General features: G+C 50.0%; 9 protein-coding genes across 9 annotated transcripts; 4 read left to right on the top strand and 5 right to left on the bottom strand.

Moving 5' to 3' along the window:
• Positions 1 to 948: 948 nt before the first annotated feature.
• On the bottom strand, positions 949 to 2,193 carry P152DRAFT_454687 (uncharacterized protein). The gene has a single exon (XM_033678638.1). The coding sequence runs from the start codon at positions 1,891 to 1,893 to the stop codon at positions 1,285 to 1,287; it is 609 nt and encodes a 202-aa protein (XP_033538054.1). The 5' UTR covers positions 1,894 to 2,193; the 3' UTR covers positions 949 to 1,284.
• Positions 2,194 to 2,546: 353 nt separating this feature from the next.
• Positions 2,547 to 4,550, top strand: P152DRAFT_454686 (uncharacterized protein). The gene has a single exon (XM_033678637.1). It carries the CDS (start codon positions 2,882 to 2,884, stop codon positions 4,436 to 4,438), a length of 1,557 nt encoding a protein of 518 aa, XP_033538053.1. The 5' UTR covers positions 2,547 to 2,881; the 3' UTR covers positions 4,439 to 4,550.
• A 3,007-nt stretch (positions 4,551 to 7,557) lies between these two features.
• P152DRAFT_428480 (uncharacterized protein) lies at positions 7,558 to 9,685 on the bottom strand (the record flags this gene model as incomplete). The annotated part of the gene is made up of 6 exons (XM_033677332.1): positions 7,558 to 7,570; positions 7,626 to 8,296; positions 8,364 to 8,482; positions 8,570 to 8,665; positions 8,719 to 9,233; positions 9,290 to 9,685. The coding sequence occupies 5 exons, from the start codon at positions 9,683 to 9,685 to the stop codon at positions 7,944 to 7,946; spliced, it is 1,479 nt and encodes a 492-aa protein (XP_033538052.1). The 3' UTR covers positions 7,558 to 7,570; positions 7,626 to 7,943.
• Positions 9,686 to 10,776: 1,091 nt separating this feature from the next.
• Positions 10,777 to 13,426, bottom strand: P152DRAFT_122458 (HET-domain-containing protein). The gene is made up of 2 exons (XM_033673716.1): positions 12,905 to 13,426; positions 10,777 to 12,855 (listed from the first exon to the last, which is right to left on the bottom strand). The coding sequence occupies exons 1-2, from the start codon at positions 13,256 to 13,258 to the stop codon at positions 10,909 to 10,911; spliced, it is 2,301 nt and encodes a 766-aa protein (XP_033538051.1). The 5' UTR covers positions 13,259 to 13,426; the 3' UTR covers positions 10,777 to 10,908.
• Positions 13,427 to 14,090: 664 nt separating this feature from the next.
• On the bottom strand, positions 14,091 to 14,812 carry P152DRAFT_492624 (uncharacterized protein; the record flags this gene model as incomplete). The annotated part of the gene is made up of 1 exon (XM_033682187.1): positions 14,091 to 14,812. The coding sequence occupies exon 1, from the start codon at positions 14,652 to 14,654 to the stop codon at positions 14,091 to 14,093; it is 564 nt and encodes a 187-aa protein (XP_033538050.1). The 5' UTR covers positions 14,655 to 14,812.
• Positions 14,813 to 15,134: 322 nt separating this feature from the next.
• Positions 15,135 to 17,191, top strand: P152DRAFT_388322 (MFS general substrate transporter; the record flags this gene model as incomplete). The annotated part of the gene is made up of 8 exons (XM_033675921.1): positions 15,135 to 15,216; positions 15,264 to 15,508; positions 15,567 to 15,818; positions 15,960 to 16,345; positions 16,407 to 16,764; positions 16,827 to 16,871; positions 16,903 to 17,003; positions 17,059 to 17,191. 8 exons carry the CDS (start codon positions 15,135 to 15,137, stop codon positions 17,189 to 17,191), a joined length of 1,602 nt encoding a protein of 533 aa, XP_033538049.1.
• Positions 17,192 to 17,907: 716 nt separating this feature from the next.
• On the top strand, positions 17,908 to 19,057 carry P152DRAFT_492614 (LigB subunit of an aromatic-ring-opening dioxygenase LigAB; the record flags this gene model as incomplete). The annotated part of the gene is made up of 5 exons (XM_033682186.1): positions 17,908 to 17,911; positions 17,965 to 18,095; positions 18,219 to 18,292; positions 18,366 to 18,965; positions 19,021 to 19,057. 5 exons carry the CDS (start codon positions 17,908 to 17,910, stop codon positions 19,055 to 19,057), a joined length of 846 nt encoding a protein of 281 aa, XP_033538048.1.
• Positions 19,058 to 19,202: 145 nt separating this feature from the next.
• Positions 19,203 to 21,062, bottom strand: P152DRAFT_428477 (alpha/beta-hydrolase; the record flags this gene model as incomplete). The annotated part of the gene is made up of 2 exons (XM_033677331.1): positions 19,203 to 19,308; positions 19,360 to 21,062. The coding sequence occupies 2 exons, from the start codon at positions 21,060 to 21,062 to the stop codon at positions 19,203 to 19,205; spliced, it is 1,809 nt and encodes a 602-aa protein (XP_033538047.1).
• Positions 21,063 to 21,471: 409 nt separating this feature from the next.
• On the top strand, positions 21,472 to 24,228 carry P152DRAFT_409290 (FAD/NAD(P)-binding domain-containing protein). The gene is made up of 8 exons (XM_033676939.1): positions 21,472 to 21,651; positions 21,703 to 21,828; positions 21,896 to 21,970; positions 22,017 to 22,214; positions 22,265 to 22,514; positions 22,627 to 22,821; positions 22,873 to 23,079; positions 23,136 to 24,228. The coding sequence occupies exons 1-8, from the start codon at positions 21,544 to 21,546 to the stop codon at positions 24,086 to 24,088; spliced, it is 2,112 nt and encodes a 703-aa protein (XP_033538046.1). The 5' UTR covers positions 21,472 to 21,543; the 3' UTR covers positions 24,089 to 24,228.
• Positions 24,229 to 24,393: the final 165 nt, after the last annotated feature.

The following is a 24,393-nucleotide window of genomic DNA, read 5'->3' as shown; positions in this document are numbered from 1 at the left end:
CCGAGCACGTTACCCTGAACATCTTTAAACTGTTGTAGTAGGTCAGATATAAATAGGATAAACAGCGCGGGTGATAGGGTAGATCCTTGCGGGATTTTATTATAGTTAGTACTTGTGATAAGCAGTAATTAAGGAAACTTGATTTTGGTAGATTTTGGTAGATTTTGGTGGTTTTGGTGGTTTTGGATTGCAAGAGTCGTTACCGAAATTTGGCAGTCTGGTTTTTTTTTGCGAGTTGCACGCCAAGCATTGTAACAATATATGCAACCGCCTGATCTGGGTCATCGATTGGCTGGCCAATTCCCCAGACATCAACCCCATCGAGCGCATATGGCATCTGTTGAAAACCAAGGTCCTAGAGCTCCACCCTGAATTGAAGACGATGGGCGCCTCGGAGGAGGCACGAGAGCCCATGAATGCGGCGTTAAAGGAGGCGTGGTGGGCGATCCCTCAGGAGACGATCCGAGAACTAATCGACTCAATTCCACGACGTCTACTACGGGCAGTAATCAAAGCAAAAGGGTGGCATACGAAATATTAGATATTTTCTAATTAAGAAATCAAAAAGTAGACTGGATTTGCATTTGCATGTGTTTTGCAGCGTATCTCAAGATACGGTGCATGGCTATCAGATTTGGTGACTTTCGGGGGTGTGCCCAGAGACATGTCTACTTAGTTGTAATTAGTGAAAAATGCCCTACCAGCTGCTAACAACAAGAAGCGGGAAAACATAGAGCGCGTCATGATACCCCACAGGAGACCGTGCGGTATCCATCGCTGTGGCCAGCCGTTCAGGTAATATCAGACCTTCTGGAGGGCGCTCGCAATGATCTAGGATAGCATTCTCAGAGTGTTTCTCGGAGCACCTGGGAGCCTCTTGGTATGCCCGTATGGTATGGTGCGGAGACTATTGAGTCTACAGGTCGTTTATCTGTCAGGAAAGGCCGCTAGGAAATGGCGAGGGAAGGGGTCGGGTGATGAACACGTTAAAAAAGACGGGAAGGTAAAGGAGAGGGAGAGGAGAAGTAATGCGCCGTCTAGGAACGATATGAGGCTTTCCCAAGACCCATCACGATGTATCCAGTATTCATGCCACAGGTAGACTAGCAAGTCCTCCACAGACAGGCATACATCCTCAGCATGAAATCAGCTCTCCGATGAAACGGCATCACTCTTCCGCTCGTGCTTTCAGTTTCTAGAGAACAACTCTTGCAGTTCCTGATCATACTTCATCTTATCTGCAATTTTCCCATCGAGGATCGTTTCCGAGTTCTGCGACCAGAATCAGGAAACGACTGTATCCATTTCCTTGGTCAGCGGGAAGGGATGGTATTTCCTGCAAACGTATTGATCAAAGAGGATGCACATCCCATTCACAGACGTCAACGACAGACAATACCAAACCCAACCCTTCTCCCACACTGACTGCGTGACCTGGGCAAGTGACAAGCCATATTGTAACTTCGGCGAGAGCGCTTCCTCTTTGCCCTCAAAGATCCGCATGTACTCGTCCCGTACTATGACGTATTCTTCTAGATTCGCGCCGATGATATCGTCGAGGTCGTGCCCCCATAAACAGTACAGAGCGCCGCGCATCTCAATAGGGAGGGAGCACACCCATTTCAGGCCGATGAGATATTTGATGTTCCAGTCCTCGTCGACGAACAAGTTACTTTGGTGCAGATCGGTCAGACCTAGTACAAATGGCCGTTTCGGAGCTCCGAGCAAATAATGATGCCCAGTTGCTCGTAGCATTGTCTTTGAGACTATCAGTTCCCGGCCACCATCCCCATTATTGACCGCGTTCGGCTGATGGAGAAAGCGTAAATCATGGTAGGTCAAGAGGTCCGAGATGTAGGACTCAGATGTGGTGTACGTTTGGTCTCTGTCCATTGCTCTGGGTACACCGTCGTTTTCTAAGATCACGATATAGCAAGAAAAAGGCCGGTTTGTAAGGGAGAGGGGCCCGTCGTCGTGAAATGTAAAGGATTCTATCCGCGGCAACGGGACACGAGCCAGGGTCAAAATAGCCTGTGCAAGGCCTTTATACAGGAATTCCTCCACACTGGATCGCCTAGGTGCCGGTTCCAAGAATTTGACAACATGGTTTCAGCATCTGGGCCGATATAGTCCAAGAGAATATATCTCGCCTTCAAAAGATGTGGGCTGGGGTATCGCGTATATTGAGATCGGACGGGATAGTTGAAAAGGCAGCAAAAGTAACATCAAATTGCGCGCCAAAGTCGTAACTTGTATCTGCACCGGCCCGCTTCCGCGGGTGCTAAAATTGATGCTAAGTCACAGGCTTAGCCCATTCAGGCCGCCTCAAATACCCCAGAGACTGCCACAAGCGGTCAAAAACAAAGTTTAATTTTGCGCTAACTCGAAGCAGACCTGCTGTGCCGCCCTCGCTTCTCATACCCTGAAATGACCGTACCAAATACTTGATAGGAATCAGATAGAATATAAAGTCTGGCTCATCTAAGTTTCCGGTTTGTTTTTTCAGTCGTCACGTCTCTGTCTCTATCTCAACTTCCTCCGCAAGAGTAGTTTTTGACTTTTATCCACGGTTACGTTCCTAAACTTACTTTCAAACAAGATGATGAGCTATCCGCTTCTTGAGGAGATTAAGTTGCTGTTGCTTACTAAGCAGGACGATATCTTCAATATCGCGGATAAATTCTGCTTCGGCTATGCTAAGAGCACTCAGGAACAATGCAAGCACTTGGTCGTCTCAGAGCGGGAGCATGCCATTCACACACTTAAAAACAACTTCATTGGGCTGAAAGATGAAGTTCCCGACGAGGTTGGCGAGGCATTTTATAATGATGTTCAAAATTTTCTCCTCCACACCCACTGTTGGACACACAAAAAGCTTGTCATGAAAAACTTCCAGGCGTGGAAGGAGGCCCGGTCACACCATCCATCCACCTCCTGGGCTCTTCCAGCTACGCCGAAAGATTCTCCGGCTTCGAATTCGGATTGGGACAATGCGTATTCCGATGCTGAAAACACTGCCGCTGACTCTCCAGACTCAGAGCCGGACGGTATATTTGACATGGTAAGTCCTGCTAGCACCGCTGCAACGACACCGGGTCCCACGCCTCACTTTGAGGAAGCACGGCACGAACAAATAGCCGGCAAGTATGACGATGACGAATTGGAGCCAAGGTCGCGGCCCGATACGCCAACGCCAGCTACTGGTTTAAAGAAGGGAGGCAATTCCTCGTATCGTGGACTACGACAAGATGACAGAATAGATGACGAAAACGACGGGGCCTCCAAAGAACACAACGAGCTCGCTGGAATCCTCCGCGAGCACCACGACCTCGGCCCCGAACTTCTCGGTCGCATCGACCGGCGCTTCAAATCCGTCAAGAGCAAGAAGTGGCCGCTCATGGAAGCTATCGAGAAGCGTTTCACTTCTATGGACGGCAAAAAGGGCAAGGTATACGTGTGGACGAACAAGGATAATTCGCGGTTTGTCAAGATCGGATTCACGCAGCATGACAGTGATAAGCGGGCGGCGCAGCCCAATAACTGCTATGCGCGGAACACGGTTCGGCACTGGGAGAGCGAGGTACACTTTGTCGGGGCGTACCGCGTTGAGCAAATCGTGCGTAGGAGCCTGAGCGAGCGCAACATTTCTCTCATCAGCTGCGCACTCTGCAAGACGGCCCACAGGGAATGGTTCGAGATAGACGCCAAAGAGGCCGTGATGATGGTAATACAGTGGACTAAGTTTGTGATAGACGCGTACGCCGATGGGCGCCTGAACGAGCGGGGCCGGCGGTTGATGGATCGGCTGTGCAACATCGATACTGGTGCGCTGGAGAGGGCGCTTGAGGCCGAGGATGATGTCCAAGCAGCGACAGGCAATGCTATCCCAGGAGAATCACAATCAGAGAGCGAAGTCGAGGGCGAGCCTAAGGGGGCGCCCGCCATGGCTAATAAGCTCGTTGAAGTCCCCCAAGCGACAGAGGAAATCAGCACTACAACGCCTGCAAATCAAGTCTCTACCCCGGTCTCCTATCAATCCTCGGCCAACTCTCCTACTGCGCCCGATAAACCAGTCTCCGCCCGCGAGCCGGAACTAAGAACTGCTCGAGCCTGGACTCGCCGCCTACCGAGCTGGACCTGGACGGATGAAGCTGAGCAGCGGACGTGGAGGGGAATCTTGTCGGATGGAAAGACGCGCTCAGCTCCGGAGCCCAGCAAACGACTACAAGCAGACAAATCAGGCGACAGTGAAAGCAAAGCGAGAGTCAAAGACGACGAGGGCGAGGACCCACTCTTTGCAAGCCTGGTTGGACAGTTTTACTCGGCGGAGCTGGGCGAACGCCTGCGCCATGCGGGCGATAAGAGTGGCGCGAGATTGAAGGGGGGGACAATTCGAATACTCAAACTGCTGAAGAGTTCACGATTTCGATACAATTGAACCGAAGAGGCCCTAGTTCGCCCAGTACCATTGGTTTCTCTTCCTCAGGTCCTGAACCAAAGTAGACTAAAGATTATGTAACGTTGCATCGTGTCGCATTACGCGTGGAGCCCAAGCATCTTACAGCATCAATCAACCATCCTAATCATTGAGTTGAATCTAGTGCTTCGTGCCACGTACATATATCTCACTCGTATAGGGTTTCTGGTTCTAGCCGAGAGTATAAACTCCGTGTTCGATACACCTTCCCCAGACGTGCTATGCGGAATTGTAATGGCTATCTTTTCTCTAGGTGCTGTCTCCGACGTCAAAATACTCGCTCTTTATATCCCCTCTGGCGTCATTCCGGTTCTGGAATAGCTCGAAGCAAACACTAGCTCTCGAAAAGCGAGTGGCGGTCATAGCCGAAGCTTGGATAGTGTTCCTGTCCATCAGAGAAAGGTTGTCTAGATAGATGTGCAGATTCAGCCAGCCTAGAGAAACATGTTCCGGAGAGATAGGCGTCAGGTCGACTGTTACTAAATTAGATAGCTCTGCAGCGGATAAGGTAGTTTCACTCCTATGAATTGTTGCTCGTTTAGGTATCACTGGTGTGTCTGCATATCGAACTCCTGCTGCAGAGCCATGATCTGCTTGGGCTTCATCAAGGAGGCCGGCGCTCTCGTGTGGGTTGCGAGAGGCAGTGGAAACCGTTCCTATCCCAGTTTCAGTGCTAGATACGACTGTGATCAAAGAAGGTGTGGGAAGCTCTATTTTGTGTAAATGAATCGAGCTCTGTAATGGGAATTTCCACGAGGACGGAAGGAGTTCTGCATTCCTCATGTCTCTTCTGACAACCTGGTTAACAGCGCTGAGCGCTGCGCGAAATCGCTGTAATGTTGCATTTGTGTAGGTACTGAGGTCGGGAACAGTCCACTGGTGGAATATCTGGCGACGTGCCTTAGAAACGAAGAACGAGCCATGAGCCTTGATAAAAGAGTAGCACAAATAGCAGGCTTCCTTAGAAGAGCCTAGTGCACGAGGCCATACGGTAGCTGAAGATGTTTCGTAGTAGACAACCATTTGAATTTCTGCGTGGATATATCGTTTTTGGTTAGTCTCCTGGAGCGGCATGTATGGTTTCAGAATTTCCAATCGCAGCCTTCTGAATAGACTGCGGTATGAGCGGGTAAGATGAGCAAAAGTGAGACATACGCCAGTAATTTGCGATTTTGTTAACCTCGCGAGTCTCACGCGAATCAGTTCTGGACAACCCGATTTCGCTGAGCCGTCGTGGAAGTGATATGCCATCGATAGTTATTTTATAAACGTTTTTCACAACGGTTTTAATGGTATCTGTAGTTTCTACCGGTCCCGATTTCTCTAGCCGAAGAAAAGATTCGTGCAATGCGTCTACTTCAAGAGAGAGTTTTGTAAGATGCATCTTGCAGATTGGAATTGCGCCGGTGGGTAACCCTTTCAAGCGGACTGTCAGCGGACCTCGATGAGAGCCACGATCATAAGCTGGACGTTGAAAGTGGGCTGATTCGAGTCGACCGTATATTCGATTCATATTCAGGTTGACGATTATATCGAAAGACTGTTCAGCATACTGCTTGCGCGAGAGCTCTGGAACAAACGTCAGCATGGTCTATAGATAGTTATGAATATGGTACTACTACCTTTTGTCGCACACTTTTCTAGGACATGAAGTAATTCAATAAGAGCCGTTTTAACACGGTCACATAGACCGTACACCCTCGTTCGCAGCAAGGCGTAAAGTATATTCCCTTTCCTTTCCCCTCGCCTGCTCGATGGTGGCAACAGTAACGTAACCAACATCATATTCACAAGCAGAGATAAAGGCAAAATTATCCGAGAGCTACAGCTCTACCCCAAACGGGAGATCATCTTCTCCACATTGTTACGGCCAGTGTGTACTGGTAAGAGTGCGAGGCTCAGGTACGAGATTTGCGTGGAACAAAGCATCGATGCGGGCTTCAAAGGCCCTTCGGTTGGTAATGTCCCATATAGAGCGGCCGGGTCCTGTAGTATTAGGACATAGCATGCTGCTATAATTTGTCTCATGATGTTTCATCGGGCTAAGTAAGGAAGGCGTATTCAACGCAATACGACAGCGCCTTCAAAGAGATCAAAATACTTCCCCAACACTGCTTTTTAGAAAGCTTTTCAAGCCTTGAAAAGGGTGTTCAAATGATCGCGCACGGAGCTTCAATCATGGAGGTTGAGATAGGAAAGCTTCGGAAGGCAAATGAGACGCTATCAAAGCGTAAACAACGCAAAAAGAAGGTGATCAATGGCGCTAATACGCGCTCAATTAGCTATATTAGAAAACGTAGAACCTAGCCTACTTCCTAATTAATAAAAGACTTCAGTAGTTGTTGAGATATTCAGATTACAGTAGTGGGCCATGGTTGAGATGGGCGACTCGGTGGTTTGGGCGACTCGCTGGTGGGTTACGCTAGTTAACCAACTAGTTAACTATGGTAAGAATAGCAAGCAATGCTAAAACGAGACCATCCTCATAAGGCGGTCAACAGTTGTAGCCATGTGTAGTTGCTAACCATTCGTAAAGGTGTCAAAAGCACGGAAGACCGCGTATTGAAGTGCTAGTGACTGGTAGTACCTCATTGAAGATCAACCACCGGAGCAAATGGCGCAGGAGCTATTCTCTATTACCAATAGCCGTAGTATGGCCAGGGTTCTCCCATGCACTTTCCCCATATTATTGGTACGTGAGTGGCACAATGTCGCGAAATCAAGCCGGAAGAACTCCACTGTCTTCAGTCCCCCATGAGCCTCAGGGAACAGTCCGTCAAAGCGAAGGTGTGGAAAATCTTGCCCTTTGACGTCCACACCAGAAGATTCATTTTATGATTTAACAGGAATTCAAGGGCCTCTGGTTAGTTTCCATTGCACTAACAGTCTTTACCCCGTTTAGGTCCGCTGTAATGTAATATGCGGTAGTATGGTGATTCACATCTAAGGATATGTTGGCATCCCTAGCTGATAAGACTGAAATGTAGCGACTGGAGAGGTTAAAGATGTAGATTAACAAGCGTGGACTGCTCCTACTGACACAATTAAAGCGAATAGAACCTGTGATAAAACCACGTTGAGTCGGCTATCGGTCTTGAGTCGCCAAATGTCAGCATGACGAGATAGGAATAGTCGAATAAGTACACACATCTGGATTTTAACCCATTCAATTTCATGAATCCGCCATTGTAGTCGAATAAATGGACTATTACGTAGGGAAACTAGCGATATATGTAATATGAAGGACTTCGACCCATCGGCGCGGTGTTTGTAACGACGACCAGTGTGAAATCTCCAACCTCCGACGTATTTATCCCGTCCTCATTCAACGCCGTATGGCACCTTTGGAGGACATCACTACCAGGAACAATTCCTAATTGAGATGAAAGATGTTTGCAACATTCGTCTGTCGTATCTTCCTGGTAGAAGTGCAACAAGGTCCCTACCATGCCAAACGTAACGACTATTAAATGCGGGGGTACTGCAGAACTCGATAGTACAGTGCTTTGGCTCCGAAGTAACCCGCCGCAGTCATTGATATTAACAGCGGCGAGAATACAACAATGGCCCCGGTTCGGACGCCTTCTTCGAAAAATCCACGTGGGATCAGCCGCTTCGGTCGCTTCGGCTCGGGTAACTTCTCGACGGCCCCTTCTAAAATTCGAGATATTGCGACTTCATTGCTTTCTAGTACCGCTGCTTGGAACAGTATGGACTGTGCGCTAGATTTGACGAAGCGAGGAGTAGGTTTACTGAAGAAGGAGGGGCAGTATCGACTCTCGAGGGAGAATGGACGGTTGATGGGGGCAGCGGGACCAACTGTGAAAGGTTAAGATTTTAATTTGAAACGGGAGATCAACAACTCGCAGGAAGCGACCCCACGTACCCAAGAGCTCAAAAGGGATGTGGTTGACGAAACCAATGTCAGATCTGACATATTGGCATATATATTTTGCGGCTTGAGCTGACGCAAAAGCGAAACATGCTATTGGTGATTCACTCAACCTGCATTTGCAGCCCGTTGTCAGCGAGATCTCGGGCTGGCTTCTTCTCATTTCAGGTATGAGGAGAGGAAACTGAGAAATTGCTAACACATACCGATTCGAAAAGTCGATTGCGTCATCTAAGCTCGTGATTGAACAGACGCAGAGGCATTGTTCGCTCAGTTTCTGCGCAAGAGAAGAGTCCCTGATGAGTGTCATGAAAGTGCTACTGGTAGAAGACACCTGATGCACACGAACCTATTCTCCACTTCGACTATGGCCGCAGCCGAGCTCGGAAAGATGATTCGGACTCCATCTTTGTCTTGGCCACTGTGCAAATTTCCCGCTGGGTCTCCGTTGGAGAACTGATTGCGTTGCTTGCCTGACGCAAGGCTGTGCTCCGGCAGCATTCTGATTGAGTGTTTCATGGTCTCCAGCAAAAATTGTTTCTTCACAGTTTCGTGCACAAGAACAAGCCCTGGCGCGTACGGAGAGGCGCTCCCGTACGCAAAGCGAGCCATGACCAAAGCTTGGGCGGCTTGCGTGATGTCTGCCGTCCGATCTACAACTGCAACCACGAGCCCATTGGGTTGGGAGACGAGGTGAAAGACGGTCGATACCGCATCGATGCCATTCTGGAGGACTTGAGTACACTTGCTCAGCACGTCCGGATCGGCCACTTTGGTTCGGGCAATGGAGAAAATGTCAGAATCCAGTGCAGGAGGCAGCATCGTGCGAAGTAGTGTAGGCACCGCTCTCATTGTGTTTTCGAGCTATATGAATTTTTGTGAGGACTCATTGTCTCTGCGTGAATAAAAGGGCAGCTCACTAGTAGAATGACGCAGTTTCCTGCTGCTATTGCAGGAGCAAGTGCTGCTACCACAGAAAAAAACATAGTATGCGGCGTAGGTTCAATGTATACGAGGCCTGGGCAGTCGCTTCGATCTTGGTCGTCCAATCCCTTAGCTATTCGGTATTCCATCTCTAGTTCTTTGTCGAGGTCGAGTGACAGGTAGCATTTCTTTAACGCGTCCAATGCGAGGCGAAGTTCGACTGCTACTTCGGCCACTGAACCGTGTGAGTCTTGCAAAATTGCAGCCTGTATCTTGTCTGCATCTTTGGCAAATGCTTGATGGAGTTGGAAGAGCTGTTCTTTGCGCCAAATTGGGTTTCTTAGACGGCCGTCTACTGCTGCAGCGCAGACTCGGTCAATATCTGCAGCCATGGAGTCGACGAGGTGAGTATAACAACGGATCGAGAAGGTTGATACAACGGTCTACATTAACATAAACAAGAATGGATTCCTCCTCCTCCGCTCAAACAGTGAGGGATCCTTGGCTTTTCCGAGAGACTGCCACTAACCCTGACCCTTTTCGGGCCATTTTCCCCCCACATCGGGAGGACTGTTTTCGATGAGAAGTCTACGACGTGCAAAATTTGCTGGGGCTGCTTGATGGTGGAAGGTCGAACACAAATTCTTTCCATTTCCAGCGCCCATAGTGACCGAAAACCGATGAGGGCAATTGAGTTATACCCTGTCCCTACGACTGACAGCCATGAATCCACGTTACTAGGTCCGGGTAGGTACAGATTTCGTGTGGGTAAGTCAGGCAGGGCTCGGATTGTGGTGGCGACTATTTCCTTTTACCTTCCATCGATGCCCCTCGATTTTCGGTGCGTTTTTGGCCCTTTCACTCCGCTACGCGTAACACAAATTGTTGGTGGTCAAGTACTTTCGAGTTTCGAAGGGATGAAAGAGCTTTTGAAATGAACTTCGGTACTCCGTAGTTCCCTCTATACTATCATTCCCGCATCCCTCAGATTCATCTAGCTCCAGGTTGCACAGCCGTACCTTTCCAGATCCGACACCGATGCCGATTGTCTTCCCCAATACTGCTGAGCATAGTGGACGATACTCTGAGGGTGACCACAGTGGGTTCTGCAGATTATATGTTATCCATGCCTTACCTGAACTCAGCGCCGCGCGGTGATACTGAGCATGTTGAGGCTCTGTAATAGCTGTTCTAGTATTTGAAAGGGATGGTACACTAATAACGATAGCACCAATTTCAGTGTGAAGATAAGCCCAGGGAACCGGGATGGCTTGAATAGTCTCACGTCATGGCAAAAACTGATCGATGGCTTAACGTATATATGTTCAAACGTCCTTGAGATGTTTGTCATATAAAGGCTTGGGCTTTGTAGCCCATAGCCGTAGATCTCTATAAAAGCCTTTCAAGTTGCAAATTTTGCGTTAGAGCATGGTGCCTCCGATGGGTCGCTTGGTCTTGAGGGCGGACTTGAAGGTTGAGTTGTTACGGTGGCTGACGCACGCTTGTGTTGCTGCTGGGTTGGAAATAAGCCAGCCACAATTAAAAAGAGTCAGGCAATGCAGCACATCCAGGTATTGAGACTGCAGGACTGTTCGCAGGAGTGTCGGTCCAGAAATCAGCCGAGAGTGATTTCCATTTGCTTCAGCTCTTGTTGCTCCCAGACCGGTTTCCACACCCTCCCAATGCCCCTCCGATACGCTATCCCATCTTCCCACGCTAACCACATCACGTTGTAAAAGTGATATACATCTCCAGCGTCTCTAATCTGCGAAAAGTGTGCAACTTCTGGAACCACATCTTCAACCCGGGCAAGTTCCCATTTGTCGAGCAAACGCTCGCGTTTGATGTTGACGAAACCAGTACTGATAGCGACGACCTCACAAGCCAGTGGGTTGAGATCTTCCGCCAGAACTGGAGTCTGGATGTCGTGCATGAAGCCTGCCCAAACTTTTTTGGCTGTGTATATTGATCCTTGGGGGAATGGGACGCCTAGGACCTCCTCACGGAATGTAAAAATGCAAATTGTACTGCTGAATCTGAGGTGCATGGAGTGAAGATCTAGCGTTGGCCGCTCCGAGGTCAACTTGGCGATGGGAATCGGGTAGCGGAACTTTACACCGGGAGCAAGGGGGTGCTTGAACCGGGATGACCCATCCGCGGAGGATGGTAGCGAAGTTTCTTGGTCGATTTTCTCCCAACCTTCCTCTAGTTCTAAGTGAGTAGAGTCTTGGGCTGAAATACGATGCTGATAGAAGCTGTTCCGTACTGCTGAGAGACTACCGTGCTTATTCACTTTTTGCCACGATGTTACAGGTGAAATCGGAATGACTTCCATCGCCCAATCCACTGCATCGCTATAGAGCATTGGCCACTGAACGCGACAATCTTCCCACCCAGCCCAGGACCAGCTTGCGAAATGAGTAGAAGCCCACTTCTTGCCTGGCTTGGAGCATCGGCGGAAGGGCCGGCGCGCGCGACGACTGTGATCCGATTCGAATCTGCGCCATAAAAGTGCAACATCGAAGAAGAATTCCGGGAGGCCTTGGAAAAATCCATGGGGAAATGATGGTCGCAGTGCAGCAAGAATCCCGGCGAATGCATTAAGCATATCGTCCGAACGGGTCATTGAGCGTTCCGTGAAATAAGACGCCAGCTCAGAGTAATTGTCGAGATGGGGCCACTTGGCTATTCTCAAGAAGCTCGTATCCGAGGCGCTGCTTGACTGGCAGTAATAGCAAGCCTTGACGCTATCACTCGAAGCTGGGATGAACGTTTCTTCGTCGAAAGACGCTTGCATGCACGTCCAGCTGACGGTCTGATCTAGAAACATCAATGTGCGTCGTGACAGAGCACGCTCTTGCATCGTCCATGCACGTGTGTGCCATACTTTTTCCCTGATTTCCTCTGCATTAGGTTTCACTGCGAAGTTTGCGGCCAAAGAGAAGGTGTTAAAATGAAGCAGAGGTGGTATAAACGTGCGAGGGGAATGTCTACTTATACCTGGAATGCCGCTTCGAGCATCTGTTCCATCAGCTGCAACGATGGTGAAATATGCATCTCCGTAGATATTCGCCATGTTTGGAAGCTGAACGACTTTATCGGACGGGTCATCTTGGACTATGCAAAGCATGTCGGCCCAGAGATATCTCAGCCCGAGAGATTTTGTCAGCGACATTGCATCCCTAATTGTTCTCGCTAGAGTAAGCGAGAATGGAGCTGTATCAAGGCAACCAGGAATCTTCAGATCCTGATGGTTTGCTTTAGTACAGAGGAGTGTTTCAACCTTGCCCCATACGTAACTGAGCGCGGTATATTCAGGCACATATTGACCCACACGAATCGCAACAATGCACGACTCAACCACATCGATCATCAGCATGTTGACGTAACAGCGCTTTCGCTCGCTTGAGAATGTGTGACATTGTCCAGCGTGCTGGTAATCGCAGGTTTGCACCCAGCTTCGAATCATGCCGAAATCAATAAGCGAGGGATCAGGTTTCGATGAGTTGGCGAAAGACGAGGGAACGATACGCAGCTCGTACCTTTCGGTTGTGGTCTCGATCTATGTCATAGTCAGGGCATGTTTTGATTGGAAGGGTATCATGACTTACGTCAAGGATAAAACATCCCGTCGCGCACATAGGCCCATTCAACGAAAGTTTTGATGACTTCAGCGTCGAAACCGGATCCGAAACCTCGCGCAAGGCTCTGTGGACGATGCTATCTGTTAATGCTGTACATGTTAAGCATTGCGAGTTTTCCGCAAGATACAGTCCTGAGAACAAGTCGTATCCGTCGACCTCGTCTGCTCGTTCGTAAAGTATTTGGCCCGAGAAAAGCTCGAGAGGGACTAGATCGAATTGCTCGGGCTGTCGTGACTGGAGCGAAGATATTGCCGTTGCGAACTGCTCACAAAGTGGGCACTTGGCGGATGGCACACCAGCGGATGGGTCGTGTTGATCCATGGCTCCAGACTTCGCTGCGAGGATTTCCTGTACCCTGGCGCATACGAGGGAACTTTCGCACAGGTGTCGTTCGTTGAAACTTGAAAGTTACTTTTGGGGCCTCCAGGCTAATGTGTTCTCTCGTATGTGGAAAGAGGCATTACGAAACTTGGAATTGATTCTAAGAGCTAGAAGGCTGAGCTCGATGGCGCGAGGCCGAAGTTCGACATGAGGCCCCACCGTAAACCTGACCGGTTCGGCTTCAAGTGACGGTCGGCACGCAATCGCAGCCTAGGGCTCGTTCAAAGGACATCATCGGAGCTAAATATATCAACAGTATGAAGTAGCAATGACTGGATGGTAAAGATGAGCTGCAGCGTCGTGCGGGACGTGAGTGATGGCGGCGGGGGCGGGTACGTGTCGATGCCGAAGCGGATGGTTAGTTTCCTGAACACAACTAAGTTAATTAATTGGCACTCTGCTGTGTTCAACCACTCACCAGCCCACCCTAGTCATCGGCCCACACCAAAACTCTCCAAGCCCAAAATGTACATTTAAATATCCTCACAACGCGTAAGTTATACGCTTCCGAAATATACACCTAGACTTATGTATACATCGCATAGCTCCTAACTAACTCCGAAGGCGATTTAAAACGCAGTTCTTGAGGTGCTAGATTTAAGCTTCAATTTGGGGGGCAAAATTTGATATCTAAGGGAATACTCCGTACGGAGCTGTGTATGATTTTCGTTGAAATAAGCTCATCAACTACGCCTGCACTAGACAAGGGTATGGTGCTTGGCATTTGGACTGGGACAACACGGCAGCGAAACCTCTGTCACATTAAGGTTGATTAAGTTGAGGCCGGAACTCCGTTCATATCTCCCAAATTTTCCCCCAATCTTGCGTTCTGTATCTCAATGGGAAAACAGGGAAGCAGAATGAACACCATCCGCGCCCACTCTGTCGCATGCTGATTGTGCCATGCATGATTCGTCCCTCGCTGGATCGCACAGTCACCCTTTTCCATGACCTTGGATTCTCCACTGTCTAGAATGAGGCTGATCTGGCCCTCCAGGACGATTCCATAATCCAGACTGACCGTTCGATGCATAGGCGACACTGAGTTTGGAGGCATGTCCACGTATCGGAGTACCGAGCCGTTCGAGAGGTTCAGGCCCGGCGGGTTGGCCAGCTTGTCCGCATAGAATCCCAGGTCCGGGTCCCCGGTGAGTTGAATCGGAAATTTGTGGGTTGCGAATCCCAAACGAAATTCTGCCCTTCCATCCGGCAACGGCGTCGGATCTAGAGTTTCGGGTTGACTGCCGCTGAAAATGGCCTTGCCATCGCTGTTGTGCGTCGTAATGTAACGATGCACCGTGGCAAGATTGTTACGTAGTGAAGGATCTTGGCCCATGGCGTAGCGTTCTGTGAGAATGGACGAAACGGAAGGTCGCTGCAAAATATGGAGCAGATATAGCAAGTTGAGGAGAGTAGAAGCCCAGAAGCGTCTCCCTTTCGTCGAGCGGCTGGGCTAACTCCTAATTTGAGGCATTTGTGCATCCGAGGACGACCTTTCGCTCATTTCACATCAAAGCATAACTTACTCTAACGGCTCCACACTGTCTAGGCACGACCATATCAGAGCCGATTATCCTCTGATTGACTTGGTGCATGATCGGGGTGCTTTCCCCACATTCCCGAAGTCTCCCAAGTATTGACTCCGAAACCCCCGCACGTCCCCCAGATGCCCCAGATGCCCCAGATTCCCCAGTTGTGGGTCCAATCCGTCCTCCCATGTGGATATGTTCCATCCACGACCTCGATGGCTTTGTCACTTCTTCGGTATAACTTGCAAAACCCCCAAGGGACGATTACTGAATTCAACTTGGCCACAATGTCCGCCTTCAAGCGCGCGTTTGCCCTCCCTAAGGAGGAAATCGAGAAGTTGACACCGCCGGGAACTACTGTCCTTATCCGTAAGTCTCTGTCCCCGTTTCAAGATGGGTGTCTGATTGTCGTCTAGATCGCGAAGATCAGAATAGGGAGGGGGGCGGACACATCGTGTTGGTCCCTGATCCTTCAGACGATCCGGCCGATCCTTTGAACTGGAAGTGGTGGAGCAAGGTCGGCCTCCTAATCTGCGCATCTTTCTATGCGTTCGTTGGGAACTTCACATCCGCTTCCATTGCCAGTGCATTTCCTCTTCTAGCAACGCCGGCGGTGTTCAACCCGCCAGTGCCGATGAAACGGTTATCCTACCTCGTTGCCGTACGTACGCTGGACCGGACGGTCAAGACCACTTTGAAATTGTGCTGAGTGTATATAGGTGAATGTTTTGCTCTTGGGCGCCGCAAATCTTTGGAATGTGCCTTTGGCCAATACTTTTGGCAGGCGACCGGTAGTATTGTTCAGCCTCCTCCTTCTGACCCTCAGCTCGATGTGGGCTGGACTGGCGACTAGCTTCGGAAGCTTGCTTGCCGCTCGTGCATTTATGGGAGTTGGTGCTTCCGTTTCTGAGACTTTATCTCCTGCTGCAATCGGGGAGGTGTTTTTTGTCCACCAGCGGGGACGCGCTATGGTGAGTGAAAAATGGGTTCCATCCTAATTGGGAGTGGACCTGGGGGTGTACGATACTCTATGCCCGTGTCGGTCTGCTCTTCTGTGCGTCCAACCTAATGGACTTGCGGGCCTCTTCCAGTCGTTAATTTTGCATTTCTAGGCTGTCTACACCATGAGCATCGCGCTCGGTCCATTTTTGGGCGGCCTTAGTGGAAGCTACATTGCTTTCCGTTACGGAATATCGTGGCTCCACTGGGCCAACGTGATCCTGTCAGCAATTTGTCTTGCTCTCTGTTTTTTCCTGCTACCCGAGACGCTGTATGTGCGAAAGCAGCGTCTAAGCACAGTCCGGACGGGGGACGAGCGAGAAAAATCCGATGCCCGCTTCGAAAAAACAATCGAAGAATCAATATCACCTCCGAGCTACAAGACCTTCACGTTCGCCCAGTCCCTCAAAGTCGGGCGATATGAGGGCGGGTTACTATCGAAGCTCGGAGGGCCTTGGCTCAGTCTCCGGTTGCCTGGAGTATGGCTGGTCATGTTTTGGTGAGTTATAACAATTTAAACGAAACCGTATTTGCCATCCCCTAACCCCGGAGCTCCACAGGTATGCCGGTCTTGTTGGCGGGATCGTCACCGTGACCACTATTAGCCCCCAGGTCATGGCTTCACCGCCATACCTCTGGCATGACCACATCGGCCTAGCCAACGTGGGCGGCATCGTCGGCACTTTCGTCGGCGCTGCATACACTTACTTCGTAGCCGATCGCGTCCTGACCGGCCAGGTGAAGCATGAAGCCCATGGCTTCGCGGAGTCGGAATCACGGCTGAAAACAACCTTGCCGGGCCTTTTTGTTGCGACCACCGGTCTTTGGGTGTTCGGATTTTGTGCGGACCATCCTGGGGGTGCGAAGTGGGTGGGGATGCAATTCGGGTTAGGGATGCTTGCATTCGGTCTAATACAGGTGAGTTCACATGGTTCCTCGAGATATAACCGTTGAACACTTTCCGACCGAGTCTACCATAGACGCCATCAGTTGGATTTAACTATGCAAGTACCCTCCTGAATTTGGTTGACGAAGCTCAGTCTAACCCATGGTTAGATTATTGATTCATATGGCAAAGCGGCCAGTGACTGTTTTGTAGCAGTAGTAGGCATGCGCGCAATTATTGCTTTTAGCTGGACATTTTTTATTGGCGAGTGGTAAGGGTAGAGGTCAAACAGATCTTTTGTTGCTTAGATTTCTAACACCAAATAGGGTTGCAAAGGCAGGAACGTCAGTGCCGTTCGGTGTTTTTGGTGGGCTTATGGGGATTTTCTCCTTATTGGTCTTTGTCATTCTGATTTGGGGGAAGAGGTTCCGAGTCGCGACTGCACAGTGGGTCCAGTAGGGGAACCCGACCGACTGATGTGCTTAAATAAGGGCTTTGTGACGCAATCTAGCTTTTCACGGCTCTTTGTCCCAGTCAAGAGGGCATCTTGTATAAGATAATTCAATGATATGCCCCATAGGGCGAATCTACAGCAGTCAGCCATTGTACAAGCCATACCCAGGTGGGCCTCCCCCGTGTGAGAGAGCATGATCTGTAGAAGGCATAAAGTCTGCTATCAGGCCAAATCAATACTCCTCTCATTACCAGTCTCCACTTGCTGCGGTCAAGGGCGGAGAATGATCTAGCTCCTTGACGTCTGTTTCTGACCTGACAAATCCCATACAAAATTTAGTCCAAAAACGAAAACAAAACTTCCCCTGGACCAATATGGATTTAGCGGCCTGCTATGCTTACCCTCATTGCGTATCCAATTGTAGTGTGCCGCGAATCCGGCTCGGATGAAAATCCTGATCTATCTCAGTTCGGCCCCTATTACCCCTATTACCAATACAGTGGTCACCGGGGCGAAGGCTCGGGAAGTGGGGCAGAATCGACGGCTTGGGTTGAGAGTGTAATGGCCTATCTGTTATACCGTGATGTGCAGACCTTCTAGAGTGACGCTATACCTCCAAGCCGCAACCATATTAGATGAGATACCTCATTTTCTCTCCTGCATTCGACTCTCTGTCTTCTAAGCGGTTGGCCCCAAAGTAAAGGGAACACTCGAACTCAAGATGGGTAAGCAGCGGACGACCCCCTCTCCGCAGAGCGCGTTGTTAACCTCACGAAAGCCCCTACCCCGGTGCACTTTTTCTCCCATGGGTCTACTATGATGCTTGGGGAAGAATCGGAGTCGGCGGACTATTGGAAGCGCTGTGGCGATGAAGCACTAAGAAGAGGCGTCAAAGGAGTCATCATGATGGTATGTTCTAGCTTTTCCGAGTGTGTACCAACAGAACATAGCCTCTGATACCAATGATTATTGTTAACTTTCGTATGGTGTTCTTCTTGATTACTAGTAGACGGAGAGGCTGATTCAGAGCAGGGGGCACACTGGGATGCAGAAGGAGATCGGATCGAAGTAGCCACCAATCCGGATCCAAAGAAGTCACCTGTAGCGTAGGTGCTTGATTCTATTTCTCGCTTGAGGCTAATGAATCTCATATTGGCTGTCTTGGTAACACAAAATCAGATATGTGCATCCAGACAAATACCGGAACTACAAACTCAATCCAGACCTCACCACTGCTGAGCGGTGCATCAAGATGCTCCGCACCCAAGGCTTCAACGTGGATGGCAACCCGTCCTTTGACTGGATCCACGATACATACCTCATTTTAATCCGCATGTTCCCTCACGGATGCCCACCTACTGTATTAATCTCCATGAACGCCCGCTTCGACCCACACTTCCACATGAAAGTCGGCGCCACGCTGCGGCCGCTTCGTCACGACGGCTACCTCCTAATCGGCAGCGGTGGCGCCGTGCATAACCTTTACCGTAACCGCTGGGCTCCAATGCTGCGGTACTTGGACAATTTCGCCATGGAGACGCCGCCGGAGGGCTGGGCGTTGGAGTTTCGCCAGTCTGTGGAGGATGCGTTGACGCAGAATAGTGGGCCACGGCTGCGGCGAGCCATGACGCGGTTGATGAAGCACCCACAGTTCCGGGACGCACACGCAACGGACGATCACTTCATGGCGGGCCTGTTTGTCGCAGGTGCGGCAGGTGACCCGGAAGATGAGGGGACATTTGCGACGTTGGAGGCAGAGACATGGGAGCTGACAAACATGTGAGTGAACTCGCCCTCTGTACTGACAATTTGGAACATCGGCTTATAAGAGTAGGTGTAATTCGCAATTCACCATAGGTACTTGGGCATGACGTACGTTGAATGACATTTATTTCTACCGTGTTGAACAAAGTGGATGCAGGGATACGATTTGGTATAACATTGGAAGGAGGAAAACGGCCCTCAAGTATAATATAGATACTGAAATCTGCTGAGTCTGCGGCTGTTCCATGCCGCTTAGTCCGTGCAACTTTCCCTAGGAGGAATTATTGGTAGCGTCAGGCAGTTCAACAGATTGGGGCTGAAGCAAATGTGGTTGACGCCGGCAAACTTTTCCTCGTTCCTGAAAATGACTGCGGTTAGCTTAGCCGAGAGAAAAGGGGGTTCTACATACCTGTCAGAAGGGTCATTGTGAAGAAAGATTCCGCTCCCTTGCGTATCTCCAGACGAGACCTCAAGTACAATCTTGGCCCCTTTTTCAACGACGACATTCGTGGGCCAAATCTCCACGTCAACGGTATAGATCTCTCCAGGAATCACAGGCTGAACTTCCTGAGAGATGTATTCCCGCCACGGCAAATAAGGCCGATGTTTCCCATGATCCGGACTGGTCTTGCGAAAACTGACACGCAGCCATCCCTTAGTGAGCGGAACGGGGTCGCCTGCGGTACCGGTATAGTACACCTCCTTCCCTTCTGGCGAGATATGGCGGAGAGTTAAGAAGAGGTCGATGTCCCTAGGGGTAGCTTTGGAGACTTCGGCACTCATGGAAACGTTCAGTGTGGCGGTGACATAGCCTGTGATCTCGATCTCTTCTTCGAACGCGGGGGTGGAAAATTGTACACATTGTGGGTCCTCAATGCTCCCTAAGGCTTTGTATGAGATCTTCTTTGGCAATGTAATGACTGGAGGGTTCCTCGTGAGAGTTTGATCCAGGCCCAGGAAAAATTTCACATATTGGGTTCGCGCAATGGGCCATTCGTTTTCGGTTCGTCGAGTGAATTGCTTCTCAGCAGCGGCATTGTTGAATCCCATATCGCCCCGGCGAATGACGAGATCGACAGGTGGGAGTTTCCCTTTTATCGACCAGCCAGTTGGGTCTTGTCCTTTGAGAAATGCGTCCAGAAAACTTAGCTGGATCTTGGCTTCTTCTTCATAGTAAAACGGCAAATCATGCCGACCCGTAATCATTCGGAGATATTTGAACTCCGAGCCCCCATAGACGTATCCTTCCAGGTTCCCTCTCAGATGAAGAAGGATTCCACCCCAATTTCCAACTGATAGCATAGGAACCTCAATGTCACCAAGGTCATACTCCTTCGACGCGTAGTAGAGTTCTTCTCGAAATGAGTGAGTGGCGTTGTCATGGCACTGATCCTTTCGATTCTTCTCCAGCTCCTCCGGCGTCAAGTTGCCCTCGATCGTATCTGGGCCCCAGTTGTTTGCTGCTCGGCCCGGCCTGCCGTATTGATTAGTGACCACCTGCCGGTTCCACCAGAACTTGATGAAAGCATTCGCCAGGATCCCTCCATGTCGACAACGGTCCCGGTAGTAATCGGACATACCTTCCCACGGGATGATCGCCGCCAGGCCGCGAGGTTTCCGCGCTGCGACCCTCCATTGGCTGCCTGCATAATATGAGATTCCCAACAGGCCAACTTTGCCTGTACTCCATGGCTGCTGGGCGGTCCATTCGATCACTTCGACAAAGGCCTCGCTCGTGCCTCGGGACATGGTATCCAAGAGTCCTGGCGACTGCCCGGTTCCACGTTCGTCAGCCCGCACGACAACATAGCCGTGCGCAGTCCAGAACGCAGGATCCGGTGTCTCCCAGGCGGAGTGCTCAGACTTGTGTTGCGGATTGACCTCCGAGAATGATGCGGGATGAAAGTCTCTGTAGTGAATGTCTTTCCCGTACGGACCATATGTAACAATAGCGGGAAACCGGTCGACTCCACCAGGGGAAGGTTTGGGCCGGTAGACATTGCAGCGGATGAATCCTTCGCCGGACTGTAGTTTGATTGTTGCATGCTGTTCGAAGATGTAGGGGAATGATAATTCGTCTACCTTGTGGATGTTCTGAATTAGGAGTGGCATATTGTTAATCCAAGCTCTTGGTTGCACTCTTGCCTCTTAACTCAAGGATTCTCACTTCTCTTGAGTAAAATCTTAAACAAGTTACTTTACTTAGATCCGTCTCGCGCTCTAGAAAAGTAGCCTCCACTAGCCGAGCGTCAGTGCTATGCCGAATATTCTATCATTTGCTTGTGGGCATGATCGGGAGTTGGCCAGCAAGCCGGTGGGGAGAAGACAGAACATCGCGGAAAGCTCGCCCACATTCCGCCACACGCCCACTTCAGCACATGCAAGAAATTCCCGATAGCACCACAAGCTAAGTGTCGCGAACTCAATCGAAATGCTTCCGAGTATGAGAACGGCACGTTTTATGTACGGACCACTGGCCATTCTCGCAAAGGCACTTTGGTCCGCTAATCCCTCACTGGCAGCCAAGTTTCCGCGAACGCCTTGGCAAATCATCATACAGTCTATTATCCAACCCAGCCACTCCTAAATCCCAATGACGGCCGCTCCGGATCCTGCACCGTTGAAAGTGCTCATTGTGGGAGGAGGAATTGGCGGCCTCACTGCTGCAACAGCTCTCAGGCAAGAGGGACATGAAGTCACGGTATTTCTGGGCAACAGAAGCATGAATGGACCAAATCCTAATTCGAAGTAGGTATTTGAAAGATCCAAATTGGACAATGAGGCCGGCGCCGCTATTCATTTGGGGTCCAACTGTAATGGTCTTCTCCGCCGCCTTGGGCTTTTTGCAGAGGACATTGGAGGAAATCCTACGCTCGGGGTAAGAGACATTCGATCTCTCTTACACCTTCATTCCCGGTGTCGTCTGATGACGGTTTGCTCTCTAGATTGTACAGTACACTGCAGCAGGCAACTTGACATTCAACCTTGATCTTCGAAAGCCAAATTTGCTCTGGAAACACGTAGGTCTTCCTATCCTCTATGCCCGCTTAGGACTAATGTTGAAAGTCATGGCTTCTGGTCCATCGTGCTCATCTCCACAAAGCGCTGTATAGATTCGCCGCCGATCCTGCCGGAAAGGGAAATCCGGCTGAAATGAAGATATCGAGTTGTGTGGCAAGCGTCAATGCCGAGGTTTCCACCATCACCCTCGAGAACGGTGATGTATTCAAAGGAGATGTGGTCATTGGAGCGGATGGCGTTCATGTATGGCCTCAAGGACAAAAGCGTGGCTCAGTTCACTCACTTTCTGACAGTCCATAACCAGAAAGCAGGTATCCAAGACAGCAAAACCTTTTGGTTCCGGAAGAAGTGCGTTCAGGTTCCTGATCCCGAAAGAGGAGATACTGGCCGATCCCGAAACAAGAGACGCGGTTGATGGCGACGGTCGTATGGTGATGTGGATGGGAAACGATAGAAGGCTCGTCATGTACCCTTGCTCCAACAACACGCTTCTCAATTTTGTCGCAATCCACCCAAGCAAGGAATCTGACATGCCTGGTGACGGTGAGTTTCATTTGGTATTCCCAATCTCGGCTCCAATCCGAATTTCGACCGATATGTGTCATATGTTTCGTCTTCTTCGTTTACTTGACTGTTCAAGGCTGAGTGGCATTAGGTTGGAGTACAGGTGGCAATAAAGCAAGACTCCTTGAAGCGTATAAAGAGTTTTGTCCCATCGTGCGTGCTCTACTGTCGAAGGTCAACGCCGAAACTCTGAGCGTTTGGACGCTCCTTGACATGGACGTTTTACGTTCTTGGACGGTGGGCAAACTGGCTCTGATGGGGGATGCAGCGCATCCTTTCCTGCCGCGTAAGTCCGCGCTGGACACACAATTGAACACTGCTCACACTGTCCTCGTAGACCAGGGTCAAGGTGGAGGAATGGCAATCGAAGATGCTGTATCGCTAGGTGTCCTGTTGGGCAAAGGAACACGTAAAGAGGAAGTCAAAGAAAGATTACGCCTATACGAGGTATGTAGGATGGAGCGCGCTCATCGCATTCAAGAATATACGAGACTGTCTGGTCGTGATCTCGAGGAAGCTAAGAAAGACGGAAAAGAACTCAACAGTAAGTTGAACCTAGCCAAATTCATCTTCGGTACGCGAAGCGCTGACAGATTGTAGTGATGGAATATCAGAGCTATTGTTTCGGCCACGATGAATACGACCACACGATTCAGATGCTCAGGAAATCAAACTGGACCAAAACGCCAGATAGGTTCTGGAGAATGCCCGTTGCCTTTGGTTCGATGCCCGGCCCTAGGCAAGACAGTTTCGGGCTTCCGCATGACGGCTTGCAGTCTACCTTTGTGACTGCCTCGATCAAATTCAGAACATCTAGAACCTTGCTCCAGAACTTCTTCCCCTCCCCAGCCTTCAGCTTCAGCTCTCCTGGAACAGTTGCCACTGCTTCGATCCGAATGACCACTTTGGGGAATATGAGTTGGCTCGGTGGGGGTGGGTACAACTTCTCAGGTCTATTTGTTCATGGCGTCCAGTATACCAAGAGAGATGCCTCAGTACTTCGGGGCTCTTATTGTGTTGTCGTCTTTGAAGACCTTGCTGATGCGATCCTGTCCGGCCGAGAGGAGTTGGGGATGTCAAAGCTTGGTGCTTCCATTCAAGTGCATCAAAAAGAAGGCGAATACGCGGCCGGCATCGACTGGCGAGGAGTGCAGTTTGCGAGGATGCGCTTGGAAGGGCTCCATCTGCCTAACTCGACTTCATCAATGTCGGCCGCCGACAAGGCACCGGCGATGAACGATAAGCTTGGAGAGGCCGAGGAGGGAACTTTCTGCTACCGATATATTCCTGCAGTCGGCCGACCGGGAACGGCGGATGCAGAGTATGCCGTATTTATTCCGTCAGAAGGTGCATCACAGACCCCCAATGTCATACGGACGATGTTAGCCAGAAAGGGGGACTTGGCTTTTGAGGCAAGGGATCGCCAGGCACTGCCGACGTTGCATCATATTACAGCGAGGTTGGCAGAGATACCTGTGTATGAGGTTGTCGAGGCTCGAATTGATGAAGGAACGGGGGTTGAGGACCTTTCACAAGCTTTTAGGATTGAGTGATAATTAAGATTGCGTGAGAAGAATGAACAAGGTAGCATCAAGTGATTAGGAAAATTCAAACAGTACCGTCTGGGTCAAATCAACTGGGGGGGATCGGCATGTCATAACGGAGTTCGCTGAATCAAGTCATTAGGTTTTAAAGGTCATACTCATCCATCAGAAACAGCCAGTATTGGTAGGTCGGCACTGTAGAAGTATGAATAACGTATTCCACAAGCGAGCCGCCACTACAAGCGAGCCGCCACCTCAACCAGAAAACGCGACACTCGGTCTACAAACAACAATGTCTCAATCAATTGATGCTC

Source organism: Eremomyces bilateralis (genome assembly GCF_010015585.1).
Source record: "Eremomyces bilateralis CBS 781.70 unplaced genomic scaffold P152scaffold_2, whole genome shotgun sequence".
NCBI classification, from domain to species: Eukaryota; Fungi; Ascomycota; class Dothideomycetes; order Eremomycetales; family Eremomycetaceae; genus Eremomyces; species Eremomyces bilateralis.
This window is presented reverse-complemented; position numbering and strand designations above follow the sequence as displayed.

What these genes read in the sequence shown, in the direction of transcription:
- P152DRAFT_454686 (XM_033678637.1), top strand. Translation starts at nt 2,882, where the DNA reads ATGAAAAACTTCCAGGCGTGGAAGGAGGCCCGGTCACACCATCCATCC.
- P152DRAFT_454687 (XM_033678638.1), bottom strand. Translation starts at nt 1,893, where the DNA reads ATGGACAGAGACCAAACGTACACCACATCTGAGTCCTACATCTCGGAC.
- P152DRAFT_409290 (XM_033676939.1), top strand. Translation starts at nt 21,544, where the DNA reads ATGACGGCCGCTCCGGATCCTGCACCGTTGAAAGTGCTCATTGTGGGA. An exon ending in GAGGAAATCCTACGCTCGGG is followed by an intron (nt 21,829 to 21,895) that starts GTAAGAGACATT and finishes TTTGCTCTCTAG; the next exon opens with ATTGTACAGTACACTGCAGC. An exon ending in ATCTGACATGCCTGGTGACG is followed by an intron (nt 22,515 to 22,626) that starts GTGAGTTTCATT and finishes GAGTGGCATTAG; the next exon opens with GTTGGAGTACAGGTGGCAAT.
- P152DRAFT_122458 (XM_033673716.1), bottom strand. Translation starts at nt 13,258, where the DNA reads ATGGATCAACACGACCCATCCGCTGGTGTGCCATCCGCCAAGTGCCCA. An exon ending in CGGGATGTTTTATCCTTGAC is followed by an intron (nt 12,856 to 12,904) that starts GTAAGTCATGAT and finishes ACTATGACATAG; the next exon opens with ATCGAGACCACAACCGAAAG.